The 14,139-nt window shown below is 47.2% G+C and overlaps 1 protein-coding gene across 1 annotated transcript in view; it reads left to right on the top strand.

Annotated features, from left to right (window-relative positions):
- Positions 1–14,139, top strand: part of FAM186A (family with sequence similarity 186 member A) — a 70,413-nt gene that overhangs the window by 39,966 nt on the left and 16,308 nt on the right. The window contains exons 4-5 of the mRNA XM_054527966.1: positions 590–5,211; positions 5,536–7,181. Coding sequence (XP_054383941.1) covers positions 590–5,211; positions 5,536–7,181 — 6,268 coding nt within the window. The remainder of the gene's footprint in view (positions 1–589; positions 5,212–5,535; positions 7,182–14,139) is intronic.

Below are 14,139 nucleotides of genomic sequence, written 5' to 3'. Positions count from 1 at the left end.
TCACCATGTTGGCCAAGCTGGTCTCTGGCCAGGTTGGTCTTGAACTCCTGACCTCAGGTCATCTGCCCGCCCAGGTCTCCCAAAGTGCTGGGATTACAGGCGTGAACCACCAAGCCCTGGCCTTGTCTTAGATACATTATATCTAACCCCAAACTTGTAACTAAAATTAAGTTGAAGTCACAGCTGAGTTCATGTCCTAAACTCTGGAGGCAGAAGTTCTAGGTGATTGCCAGGTACTGTGGCTTGCACCTGTAACACCAGCAACTCAGGCAGGGAGGCTGAGGTGGGTGGATTGTTTGAGCCCAGGAAGTTGAGGCTGCAGTAATCGTGCCACTGCACTCCAGCCTGGGAAACAAGGAGATCCCCTCTCAACACAAAAGAAAGAAAAACTTCTAGGTGATTATGTGAAAAGAGTCATTCCTTTAAAAATAATACTGTTTATTTTAGAGCTAAAGTTTTCAGATTAATCTTTATCTTATATTTAATTAGTTATAGTTAATCTAGGCTAAATTCCTTAGGTTTAAACATAGATAGAACACAATGCAAAAGAAAAAAATGCAATCTCACTGTTTTATGTTTTTTTCTTCAGTATCTAGAGGTACTCTATGGAAATCTTGGAAAGAAAGAGTTATAAAACGACCTTCAACAGCCCATGCTTTAAGACCAGATCAGATGATTAGTGATCAACTTGCAACAAATACAAAGGTTTCAGAAATCCAAGGTATGCTACAGGAACTCATAGGCACCACAATGTTCAGTACATTGGAAAACAATGCTATTAAATATATATCATCAACAATAGTAAACCTTTCTAAAGCTTTGAGTATGCTAAATGACGAATTAAAATGTGTTAACTTCCAAAGTTCCACTGTGTATGCACATGAGGAAAGTGAAGCAGAAAAGGAGCTCTCTCTGAAGATAATACAAGATCTCAGTAACGAAAATGAAATGCTTCAGCAGAAACTTCAAGATGCACAAGAAAAATGTGAACAACTTATTCGATCCAAAATTGTTATAGAACAACTATATGCAAAATTGTCCACATCATCAACCTTGAAAATGTTACCCGGACCTTCTCCACAGTCATCCAGGGCGATTATCAAAGTTGGTGATACTGAGGACAATATGGACAATATTTTAGACAAGGAACTTGAAAGTATTGTAGATGAAGTCCAAAGAAAAGAGACCAAGGACTCTGGGATAAAATGGGACTCCACTATTTCATATACAGCCCAAGCTGAAAGAACTCCAGATTTAACTGAACTGCAACAGCAACCTGTTGCTTCTGAAGATATTTCTGAAGATAGCACTAAAGATAACATATCATTGAAGAAAGGTGATGTCTATCAGGACGATGAGACTGACGAGTATCAATCATGGAAAAGAAGGCACACAAAAGGCACATATGTGTATAAGACCTCTGGACCAAATCTGAGTGATAATAAAAGTGGACAGAAAGTCTCAGAGGCCAAACCTAGTCAATACTATGAGCTACAAGTACTGAAAAAGAAAAGAAAAGAAATGAAATCATTTTCTGAAGACAAATCAAAGTTACCCACTGAAGCAAAAAGAAAACATCTCTCTTTAACTGAAACAGAGAGCCAAGGTGGCAAAAGTGAAACAAGTATGATGATGTTGGAGCAATTTAGGAAGGTCAAACGTGAATCTCCATTTGACAAACGCCCAACTGCACCAGAGATTAAAGTGGAACCCACCACTGAGTCATTGGACAAAGAGGGCAAAGGTGAAATGAGAAGCCTAGTGGGGCCACTCACAATGATCCAATTTGATGATACCGCTGGGCCACAGAAAAGAAAGATAAAAGGAAAGAAACACCGTATCTCTTCAGGAATTATCACAAGCAGAGAAGAAAAAACTGAAGAGAAGGAAGAGTTGATCAAACAAGTCAAGTCTCATCAACTTGTTAAATCACTCTCAAGAGTGGCTAAAGAGACTTCAGAATCTACCAGAGTTCTAGAAAGTCCAGATGGCAAAGGTGAACAGAGTAACCTCGAAGAATTTCAGGAAGCCATAATGGCTTTCCTAAAACAGAAAACTGATAACATAGGAAAGCCTTTTGACAAAAAGACTGTTCCGAAGGAAGAGGAGTTATTAAAAAGAGCAGAAGCTGAAAAATTAGGAATCATAAAGGCAAAAATGGAGGAATACTTCCAAAAAGTGGCTGAAACTGTGACTAAAATCTTGAGAAAATACAAAGATATAAAAAAGGAAGAACAAGTTGGAGAGAAACCTATAAAACAAAAAAAGGTAGTCTCATTTATGCCAGGATTGCATTTTCAGAAGTCACCAATTAGTGCAAAGTCTGAAAGCAGTACCCTCCTCTCATATGAGAGCACAGATCCAGTAATTAACAATTTAATACAAATGATCTTGGCTGAAATAGAAAGTGAAAGAGATATTCCAACAGTCTCAACAGTACAGAAAGACCACAAGGAGAAGGAGAAACAAAGGCGGGAGCAATATTTGCAAGAGGATCAAGAACAAATGTCTGGCATGAGTCTCAAACAGCAGTTGCTGGAAGAAAGAAATCTTTTGAAGGAGCACTACGAGAAGATAGGTGAGAATTGGGAAGAAAAAAAGGCACAGCTCCAGATGAAGGAGGGAAAGCAAGAACAACAGAGCCAGAAACAGTGGCAGGAAGAAGAGATGTGGAAGGAAGAGCAAAAACAGGGAACTCCAAAGCAGGCTGAGCAAGAGGAGAAGCAAAAGCAAAGAGGACAGGAGGAAGAAGAGCTTCCAAAGTCAAGCCTGCAGCGGCTGGAAGAAGGGACCCAAAAAATGGGTCAGAAGGAAGTGAAACATCTGGGGCCACACAGGAGAAGGGAGAAAGGGAAGGAAAAGCAGAAGCCAGAGAGAGGGCTAGAGGACCTCGAAAGGCAGATCAAAACAAAGGATCAGATGCAGATGAAGGAAATACAACCTAAAGAGCTAGAAAAAATGGTCATCCAAACTCCAATGACATTATCTCCCAGGTGGAAGAGTGTATTGGAAGATGTACAGCGGTCATATGAAGGAAAAGAGTTTCAGAGGAATCTGAAGACATTAGAGAACCTTCCTGATGAAAAGGAGCCCATATCAATCACACCTCCCCCCTCCCTACAATCCTCCCCACCTGGAGCTCTTCCTATTTCTGGACAGCCTCTCACTAAATGCATTCATCTCACACCTCAGCAGGCCCAGGAAGTGGGGATTACACTCACTCCTCAGCAGGCCCAGGCTCAGGGGATCACGCTCACCCTTCAGCAGGCCCAGGAACTAGGGATCCCTGTCACCCCTCAGCAGGCCCAGGCCCTGGAGATCCCTTTCACCCCTCAGCAGGCGCAGGCCCTGGGGATCCCTCTCACCCCTCAACAGACCCAGGTTCAAGGGATCACTCTCACCCTTCAGCAGGACCAGGCCCCAGGGATCCCTCTCACCACTCAGCAGGCTCAGAAACTAGAGATCCCTCTCACCCCTCAGCAGGCCCAGGAACTGGGGATCCCTCTTACCCCTCAGCAGGCCCAGGCCTTGGGGATCACTCTCACCCCTCAGCAGCCTCAGGAATTGGGGATCCCTCTCACCCCTCAGCAGTCCCAGGCCCTGGGGATCCCTCTCACCCCTCAGCAGGCTCAGGCCCTGGGGGTCTCTCTCACCCTTCAGCAGGTGCAGGAACTGGGGATCCCTCTCACCCCTCAGCAGGCTCAGGCCCTGGGGGTCTCTCTCACCCCTCAGCAGGCTCAGGAATTGGGGATCCCTCTCACTCCTCAGCAGGCCCAGGCCCTGGGGATCACTCTCACCCCTCAGCAGGCTCAGGAATTAGGGATCCCTCTCACCCCTCAGCAGGCCCAGGAATTGGGGATCCCTCTCACCCCTCAGCAGGTGCAGGAACTGGGGATCCCTCTCACCCCTCAGCAGGCTCAGGAACTGGGGATCCCTCTAACCCCTCAGCAGGCTCAGGAATTGGGGATCCGTCTCACCCCTCAGCAGGCGCAGGCTCTCGGGGTCACTCTCACCCCTAAGCAGACTCAGGAATTGGGGATCCCTCTTACCCCTCAGCAGATCCAGGCCCTGGGGATCGCTCTCACCCCTAAGCAGGCTCAGGAATTGGGGGTCCCTCTCACCCCTCAGCAGGCACAGGCCCTGGGGATCCCTCTCACCCCTCAGCAGGCCCAGGAACTGGGGATCCCTCTCACCCCTCAGCAGGTGCAGGAACTGGGGATCCCTCTCACCCCTCAGCAGGCGCAGGCTCAGGAGATCACTCTCACCCCTCAGCAGGCCCAGGCCCTGGGGATCCCTCTCACCCCTCAGGAGGCTCAGGAACTGGGGATCCCTCTAACCCCTCAGCAGGCCCAGGAATTGGGGATCCCTCTCACCCCTCAGCAGGCGCAGGCTCTCGGGGTCACTCTCACCCCTAAGCAGGCTCAGGAATTGGGGATCCCTCTTACCCCTCAGCAGGCCCAGGCTCTGGGGATCCATCTCACCCCTCAGCAGGCACAGGCCCTGGGGATCCCTCTCACCCCTCAGCAGGCCCAGAAACTGGGGATCCCTCTCACCCCTCAGCAGGTGCATGAACTGGGGATCCCTCTCACCCCTCAGCAGGCGCAGGCTCAGGAGATCACTCTCACCTTTCAGCAGGCCCAGGCCCTGGGGATGCCTCTTACCGCTCAGCAGGCTCAAGAACTGGGGATCCCTCTAACCCCTCAGCAGGCTCAGGAATTGGGGATCCCTCTCACCCCTCAGCAGGCCCAGGCCCTGGGGATCCCTCTCATCCCTCAGCAGCCTCAGGAATTGGGGATCCCTCTCACCCCTCAGCAGGCGCAGGCCCTGAGGATCCCTCTCACCCCTCAGCAGGCGCAGGCTCAGGGGATCCCTCTCACCCCTCAGCAGGCTCAGGCCCTGGGGGTCTCTCTCACCCCTCAGCAGGCACAGGCCCTGGGAATCCCTCTCACCCCTCAGCAGGTGCAGGAACTGGGGATTCCTCTCACCCCTCAGCAGAAGCAGGAACTGGGGATTCCTCTCACCCCTCAGCAGAAGCAGGAACTGGGGATCCCTCTCACCCCTCAGCAGGCCCAGGAACTGGGGATCCCTCTCACCCCTCAGCAGGCGCAGGAACTGGGGATCCCTCTCACCCCTCAGCAGGCGCAGGAACTGGGGATCCCTCTCACCCCTCAGCAGGCGCAGGCTCAGGGGATCCCTCTCACCCCTCAGCAGGCCCAGGCCCTAGGGATCCCTCTCACCCCTCAGCAGGCCCAGGCCCTGGGGATCCCTCTCACCCCTCAGCAGGCGCGGGAACTGGGGATCCCTCTCACCCCTCAGCAGGCGCGGGAACTGGGGATCCCTCTCACCCCTCAGCAGGCGCGGGAACTGGGGATCCCTCTCACCCCTCAGCAGGCGCGGGAACTGGGGATCCCTCTCACCCCTCAGCAGGCGTGGGAACTGGGGATCCCTCTCACCCCTCAGCAGGCGTGGGAACTGGGGATCCCTCTCACCCCTCAGCAGGCACGGCAACTGGGGATCCCTCTCACCCCTCAGCAGGCCCAGGCCCTGGGGATCCCTCTCACCCCTCAGCAGGCCCAGGCCCTGGGGATCCCTCTCACCCCTCAGCAGGCCCAGGCACTGGGAGTCCCCATCACCCCAGTAAATGCCCGGGTGTCAGCTGTCACTCTTACCTCTGAGCAAACCCAGGCTTTGGAGTCCCCTGTGAACTTAGAACAGGCTCAAGAACAGTTATTGAAGTTAGGGGTTCCTCTCACCTTAGATAAAGCCCATACCTTGGGATCGCCCCTCACCCTTAAGCAAGTCCAGTGGTCCCATAGACCATTTCAGAAATCGAAGGCTTCTCTCTCCACTGGGCAATCCATCATATCAAGATTGTCTCCAAGCCTCAGGCTGTCCCTGGCATCATCAGCTCCTACTGCTGAGAAGTCCTCTATATTCGGGGTCTCTTCTACTCCTTTGCAGATATCAAGGGTTCCCCTCAACCAAGGCCCCTTTGCCCCTGGGAAGCCCCTAGAAATGGGGATTCTTTCTGAGCCTGGGAAGCTTAGGGCACCACAGACTCTTCGTTCCTCTGGACAGACCCTGGTATACGGAGGTCAATCCACTTCTGTGCAGCTCCCAGCACCACAAGCCCCTCCCACCCCTAGGCAGCTCCCAATATCTCGGGCCCCTCCCACTCCAGGGCAGCCCTTTATAGCTGGAGTCCCACCCACTTCTGGACAGATTCCAAGTCTCTGGGCTCCTCTTTCTCCTGGGCAGCCCTTAGTTCCTGAAGCCTCTTCCATCCCTGGGGACCTCCTGGAATCTGGACCCTTAACCTTCTCTGAGCAGCTCCAGGAATTCCAGCCTCCTGCCACTGCTGAGCAATCTCCCTATCTGCAGGCTCCTTCTACCCCTGGGCAGCATCTGGCACCATGGACCCTTCCTGGGCGAGCTTCTTCATTATGGATCCCTCCCACCTCTAGACATCCTCCCACACTCTGGCCGTCCCCAGCCCCTGGAAAGCCCCAGAAAAGTTGGTCCGCTTCTGTTGTTAAGAAAAGATTGGCAATTATTTCTTCTCTGAAATCTAAATCAGCATTGATCCATCCTAGTGCTCCAGATTTCAAGGTAGCTCAACTTCCTTTCACCACTAAGAAGTTCCAAATGTCGGAGGTCTCTGACACTTCCGAAGAAACCCAGATACTTCGAGATACTTTTGCTATAGAATCATTTAGAACATTTCAGTCCCATTTCACCAAATACAGGACACCAGTATCCCAAACCCCTTACACTGATGAAGGGGCCCTTCCCACTCTCATGAAGCCTACAACATCACCATCTTCTCTCACTACTCTACTTAAAACATCACAGATTTCACCTTTGGAATGGTACCAGAAATCCCGATTCCCTCCTATAGACAAGCCCTGGATACTGAGTTCAGTTTCAGGTACCAAGAAACCCAAAATAATGGTGCCCCCTTCCTCTCCTCAAGAACTTGAAGAAAAGAGGTATTTTGTTGATGTGGAGGCTCAGAAGAAGAACCTGATACTATTAAATCAGGCTATAAAAACTTGTGGACTCCCTTCACAGCTACACACAACGGCTAGGACTCTCATAATTGAGATACTTCATATGGACACGGTTCAGTTGGGATACTTATTCCACAAGTACATTGCCTATAGGCTGATCCAGTATGCCAGGTAGATATAATTATTATATGTCTAGTTTTCTGATTTAGTTCTGATTGCAAATATTTTCTGTCATTGTCCCAGAAGTATATTCATATTTGTCAGGCCATATGTTCTAAAAGACTGTCTTATATAAGGTCTATGGGAAGGAAGCCTGTTTAAGATCAAAAGGAGATATATTTTTTGGAAAATAAGAAATGACATATAACATGATCCATTTCATCCATATATATCACCAGCGGAGATGCCAAGTATATTTTGTGGATCATGGTTGGTCTCCAAAACATCAACTTCAAAAGTTTCCAGTTATTCTGAATTTCTTTCATCATTTTTGGTTCACCAGAAATGTATAATTTTTAAAATGGGAGATGGCATAAAAAAAGAGTGAGACCAGGCATGGTGGCTCATGCCTGTAATCCCAGCACTGTGGGAGGCTGAGGCAGGTGGATAACTTGAGGCCAGGAGTTCAAGACCAGCCTGGCCAACATGGTGAAATCTCATCTCTGCAAAAAATACAAAAATTAGACAGGCATGGTTGTGTGCACCTGTAACCCCAGGATTACTTGGGAGGCTAGGGCAGGAGAATCGCTTGAACCTGGGAGGTGGAAGTTGCAATGAGCCGATCATGCCACTGCACTCCAGCCTGGGTGAGAGAGTCAGCCTCTGTCTCAAAATAATAATAATAATAATAAAAAGAGATCCTGCCATTTGCAACAACATGGATGGAACTAGAGGTCATTATATTAAGTGAAATAAGCCGAGCACAGAAAGACAAACTTCACATGCTCTCACTTATTTGTGGGAGCTAAAAATTAAAGCAATTGAACTAATGGACATAAAGAGTAGAAGGATGGGACAGGTGCAGTGACTCACACCTATAATCCCAGCACTTTGGAAGTCTGAGGGGGGAGGATCACTTGAGCCCAAGGGTTTGAGACAAGCCTGGACAACAAATTGAGACCCTGTCTCTACAAAAAATACAAAAAATTAGCTGGGCATGATGGTGCATGCCTGTAGTCCCAGCTACTCAGGAAGCTGAGCTTGGAGGATCACTCAAGCCCCAGGAGGTCAAGACTGCAGTAAACCAAGATCGTGCCACTGCACTCCAGCCTGGGTGACAGAGCAAGACCCAGTCTCAGGAAAAAAAAAAAGAGAAGGATGGTTACCATAGGCTAGAAAGGGTAGTGGTGGTGGGGGGAAAGTAGGGATGGTTAATGGGCACAAAAAAATAGAAAGAATGAATAAGATCTAGCATTTGAAAGAACAACAGGGTGACTATAGTCAATAATAATGTAATTGTACATTTAAAAATAACAAAGAGTATAATTGGATTATTGGATTGTTTGTAACACAGAGGATAAATGCTTGATGCAATGGATACTCCATTTACCCTAATATGATTATTATACATTGCATGCCTGTATCAAAACATCTCCTGTACCCCCAAAATATATATACCTACTATGTACCCATAAAAAAATTTTTTAATGAAAAACAAACAAAAAAATGGCCACACGTGGTGGCTCACATCTGTAATCACAGTACTTTGGGAGGCCAAGGCAGATGGATCACGAGTTCATGAGTTCGAGACCAGCCTGGCTAATATGGTGAAACCCCATCTCTTCTAAACTACAAAAATTAGCCGGGCATGGTGACACGTGCCTGGAATCCCAGCTACTTGGGAGGCTGGGCAGGAGAACTGCTTGAACCCAGGAGGCAGAGCTTGCAGTGAGCCGAGATTGAGCCGCTGGACTCCAGCCAGGGGGGCAGAGCAAGTCTCCATCTCAGGAAAAAATAAAAAATAAACAGAAAAAAAAATACAAGTAAATACAGGCAGGGTGCAGTGGCTCATGCCTGTAACCCCAGCACTTTGGGATGCCAAGGCAGGTGGGTCACTTGAGGTCAGGAGTTCAAGACCACCCTGGCCAACATGGTGAAACCTCATCTCTATTAAAAAAAAAATACAAAAAATCAGCTGGCCAACATGGTGAAACCCCTTCTCTACTAAAAATACAAAAATTAGCTGGGCGTGGTGGGCGCCTGTAATCCCAGCACTTTGGGAGGCTGAGGCAGGTGGACCACCTGAGGTCAGGAGTTCAAGACCAGCCTGGCCAACATGGTGAAACCCCGTCCCTACTAAAAATATAAAAATTAGCTGGGCATGGTGGCACACACCTCCAGCTACTCAGGACGCTGAGGCAGGAGAATCGTTTGAACCCGGGAGGTGGAGGTTGCAGTGAGCAGAGATCGCGCCATTGCACTCCAGCCTGGGCAACGGGGCGAGACTCCATCTCAAAAAAAAAAAAAAAAATTACCAGGCACTGTGGCTCACACCTGTAGTCCCAGCTACTCAGGAGGCTGAGGCAGAAGAATTGCTTGAACCCGAGAGGCAGAGGTTGCAGTGAGGCAAGACTGTGCCTTCATTTCAAAAAAACAACAAAAAAACAAAACAAAAGAAACAAAGGGAGATGGCAGATTATGTAGGAGGTTGTTGCCATGGCAAATTTGCTGTTGGGGTGACCTGGAGGCAGCAGGCAGCAGGTCCTGGTCCTGATTTTTAAAAGTTGCAAATATCAGAAATGGATTAGGGCAGGTAACAATTTTCCTGCCATTCTTAACATTTGCATTTGAAGTTACCAACCTATTATTTCGGCGAATTTTTTTTTTTTTTTTTTTTTTTTGAGATGGAGTCTCCCTCTTTTGCCCAGGCTGGAGTGCAGTGGCACGATCTTGGCTCACTGCAACTTCTGCCTCCTGGGTTCAAGCGATTCTCCTGCCCTCAGCCTCCAGAGTAGCTGGAGGTGTGTGTGTGCCACCATGCCCAGCTAATTTTTGTAGTTTTAGTAGGGACAGGGTTTCACCATGTTGGCCAGGCTGGTCTCGAACTCCTGACCTCAGGTGGTCCACCTGCCTCAGCCTCCCAAAGTGCTGGGATTACAGGTGTGAGCCACTGTGCCCAGCTATTATTTTCTATTGATCTGCCTATTGATAAGTCACTTCCAGTCTCTGTTATTTTTGTTTTATTTTTATGATGCTGAGTCTCTGAGGTTGTTATTAGTGCTGTTTGTCAGCACTTGTCAATGAGATGTGAGCAGAATTGAGATGCTATTTCTGTGCTGAGCTTGTCATTGTTGGTTTGATGACCTACAGAGTTTCCTTTTCCTCTGGCTTAATAACCCACAATGTTCAAGGTGATTGTTGTTCCTTTATACATGTCCCTGAAAGAATACAGTGAAGTTCACTCCCTGCCAAGCCATGATGGATTCGTAGTATGAGCAACAAGTGAATTTTTTTGTTGTTTTAAGCCACTGAGGCTTGGGAGTTTTGTTAAAATAGCAAAACCTAGCTTATCTTCACTAATAGAGCCTTCCTATCCAAGAATATGGTATATCTCTTTTTGTTTTTTTTTTTTTGAGACAGTCTTACTCTGTCACCCAAGCCAATTATACATCATTTTTTTTGTTGTTCGGGTTTGTGTGTGTGTGTGTGTGTGTGTGTGACCACATATGCACAAAATTTTGATTTTTGTATGTTTATTTTATTTTATTTTTGAAACAGAGTCTCGCTCTGCCGCCCAGGCTGGAGTGCAGTGGTGTGATCTCTGCTCACTGCAAGCTCTGCCTCCCGCATTCACGCCATTCTCCTGCCTCAGCCTCCAGAGTAGCTGGGACTACAGGCGCCCACCACCACGCCCGGCTAATTTTTTGTATTTTTAGTAGAGACGGGGTTTCACCGTGTTAGCCAGGATGGTCTTGATCTCCTGACCTCGTGATACACCCGCTTCGGCCTCCCAAAGTGCTGGGATTACAGGCGTGAGCCACCGCGCCCGGCGATTTTTGTATGTTTAAATAAATGTATAAAACAGATACAGGGCTGGGCGCGATGGCTCACGCCTGTAATCTCCCAGCACTGTAGGAGGCTGAGGTGGGCAGATCACCCAAGGTCAGGAGTTCACCTGGCCTACATGGTGAAACCCCGTCTCTAATAAAAATACAAAAATTAGCTGGGCATGGTGGCGTATGCCTGTAATCCCAGATACTCGGGTGGCTGAGGCAGGAGAATTGCTTGAATCCAGGAGGCAGAGGTTGCAGTGAGCTGAGATGGTGCCACCACTACATTCCATTCTGTATTACTTTTCTTTTCTTTTCTTTTCTTTCTTCTTTTTTTTTTTTTTGGCAGGGTCTGGCTTTGTTGCTCAGCTGGAGTACAGTGGTGCAATCTTGGCTCACTGCAACTTCTGCCTCCCAGACTGAAGCAATCCTTCTACTCAGCCTCCTGAGTAGCTGGGACTATAGGCACACGCCACCACACCCAGCTAACTTTTTTTTTTGAGACAAAGTCTGGCTCTTGTCCCCAGGCTGGAGTGCAATGGCACGATATAATACTGTTCAAAGCAGTCTACAGATTCAATGATATTCCTATTAAACTACCAATGTCATTTTTCACTACATTAGAAAAAACTATTGTAAAATTCATATGGAACCAAAAAAGAGCCCAAATAGCCAAAGCCATCCTAAGCAAAAACAACAAAGCTGGAGGCATATTACATTATCCAACTTCAAACTATACTATAAGGCTACAGTAACCAAAACAACATTGTACTGGTACAAAAACAGACACATAGACCAATGGAACAGAATAGAGAACCCGGAAATAAAGCCCCATACCCACAATCATCTAATCGTGGACAAAGTCAACAAAAATAAGCAATGAGGAAAGGACTCTATCCAATAAATGATGCTGGGACAGCTGGCTGGCCATATGCAGAAGAATGAAATTGCATCCCTACCTTTCACCATATACAAAAATTAACTCAAGATGGATTAAAGATTTAAATGTAAGACCTCAAACTATAAAATCCTAGAAGAAAACCTAGGAAATACCATTCTGTTTCTTTTTTATTTTTATTTTTATTTATGTATTAGAGACAGAGTTTTTGCTCTGTTGCCCAGGTTGGAGTGCAGTGGCTCGATCTCACCTCACTGCAACCTCTGCCTCCTGGGTTCAAGCCATTCTCCTGCCTCAGCCTTGCTAACATCTGCGGAGAAAAGGAATGCTTATCCACTGTTAATAGGAATGTAAATTAGCTTAGCCACTGTGGAAAGTAGTTTGAAGATTTCTTGTTTTTGTGGTGGTGGTGGTTTTGTTTTTGCTTTTTGTTTTGTTTTGTTTTTTAGATGAAGTTTTGCTCTTGTTGCCCACTCCTGGCTAATTTTTGTATTTTTAGTAGAGACAGAATTTCATCATATTGGTCAGGCTGGTCTCGAACTCCTGACCTCAGGTGATCTGCCCGCCTTGGCCTCACACAGTGCTGGGATTACAGGCGTGAGCCATTGCGCCCGGCCTTGTTTTGTTTTTTGACATGGTCTTACTCTCTTGCCCAGCGCAATGATGGCTCACTGCAGTTAAGATCTCCTGGGCTCATGCAATTTTCCCATATCGGCTTCCGAGTAGCTGGGACTACAGGCCTATGCCATCATGCCTGGTTAATTTTTTAATTTTTATTTTTTGTAGGGATAGGGTCTTACTATGTTTCCCAGGCTAGTCTTGAACTCCTGGGCTCAAGTTATCCTCCTGCCCCAGCCTCCCAAAATGTTGGGATTACAGGCCTGAGACAAGATGCCCAGCTGAGATTTCTCAAAGAACTTAAAATAGAACTACCACTTGACCCAGCAATCCCATTACTGGGTATATATTCAAAGGAAAATAAATTATTATACCAAAAAGACACATGCACTTGTCCGCTCATTGCAGCATTATTCACAAAGACATGGAATCAACCTAGGTACACATCAATGGTGGACTGGATAAAGAAAATGTGATATATATACAACATATGGAATACTATGCTGCCATAAACAAGAACAAAATCATGTCCTTTTGCAGCAAATGGATGCAGCTGGAGGCCATTATCCTAAACAAATTAGCAGAATAACAGAAAACCAAATACCGACATTCTTGCTTATAAATGGGAGCTAAATGTTGGGTACACAGGGACATAAAGATGGGAACAACAGACACTGGGGACCACTAGTAGGGGAGAGAGGAAGTGGGACAAGGGTTGAAAAACTACCTATTGGGTACTATGCTCATAACCTGTGTGATGGGATCTCAGCATCATGCAATATAACCATGTAACAAACCTGCATATGTACCCTCTGAATCTAAAGTAAAAGTTGAACTTACTAAAATAAAAAAGAAAAGTTGAATTAAACCAAATTCAATTTGAAAAAAAAAAAAAAGACTGGCTGGGTGTGGTGACTTATCCTGTAATCCTAGTACTTTGGGAGGCCAAGGTGGGTGAATCACTTGAATCCAGGAGTTTGAGACCAGCCTGGCCAACATGGTGAAACCCCATCTCTACAAAAAAAAAAAAAAGGCTGGGTGTGGTGGCTCACACCTATAATCCCAGCACTTTGGGAGGCCAAGGCAGGCAGATCACGAGGTCAGGAGAACGAGAGTATCCTGGCTAACACGGTGAAACCCTGTCTCTACTAAAAATGCAAAAAATTAGCTGGGCATGGTGGCGGGCGCCTGTAGTCCCAGCTACTCTGGAGGCTGCGGCAGGAGAATGGCTTGAACCCGGGAGGTGGAGGTTGCAGTGAGCCGAGATTGCACCACTGCACTCCAGCCTGGGTGACGGAGCGAGATTGTGTCTCAAAAAAAAAAAAAAGAGAGAGAAAACAAAAACCCATGGATTAGCTGGGTTCGCTGTAGTCCCAGCTACTCAGGAAGCTGAAGCATGAGAATTGCTTGAGCCCGGGAGACAGAGGTTGCAATGAGCCAAGATCGCACCACTGCACCACTGCACTCCAGCCTGGGCAACAGAGCGAGACTCTGTCTCAGAAAACAGCAACAACAGCAACAACAACAAAAAAACCCTGAATGTTCAATTTTGTGAAATAATGTGATTTGAACACTTTATTTTCACATGTATTAAAGAAAATGTGGGCTGGGAAGGTGGCTTATG

Source organism: Pongo abelii, chromosome 10 (assembly GCF_028885655.2).
Source record: "Pongo abelii isolate AG06213 chromosome 10, NHGRI_mPonAbe1-v2.0_pri, whole genome shotgun sequence".
NCBI classification, from domain to species: Eukaryota; Metazoa; Chordata; class Mammalia; order Primates; family Hominidae; genus Pongo; species Pongo abelii.
Note: the sequence above shows the minus strand (reverse complement) of the source record. Positions and strands in the feature narration are given on the sequence as shown.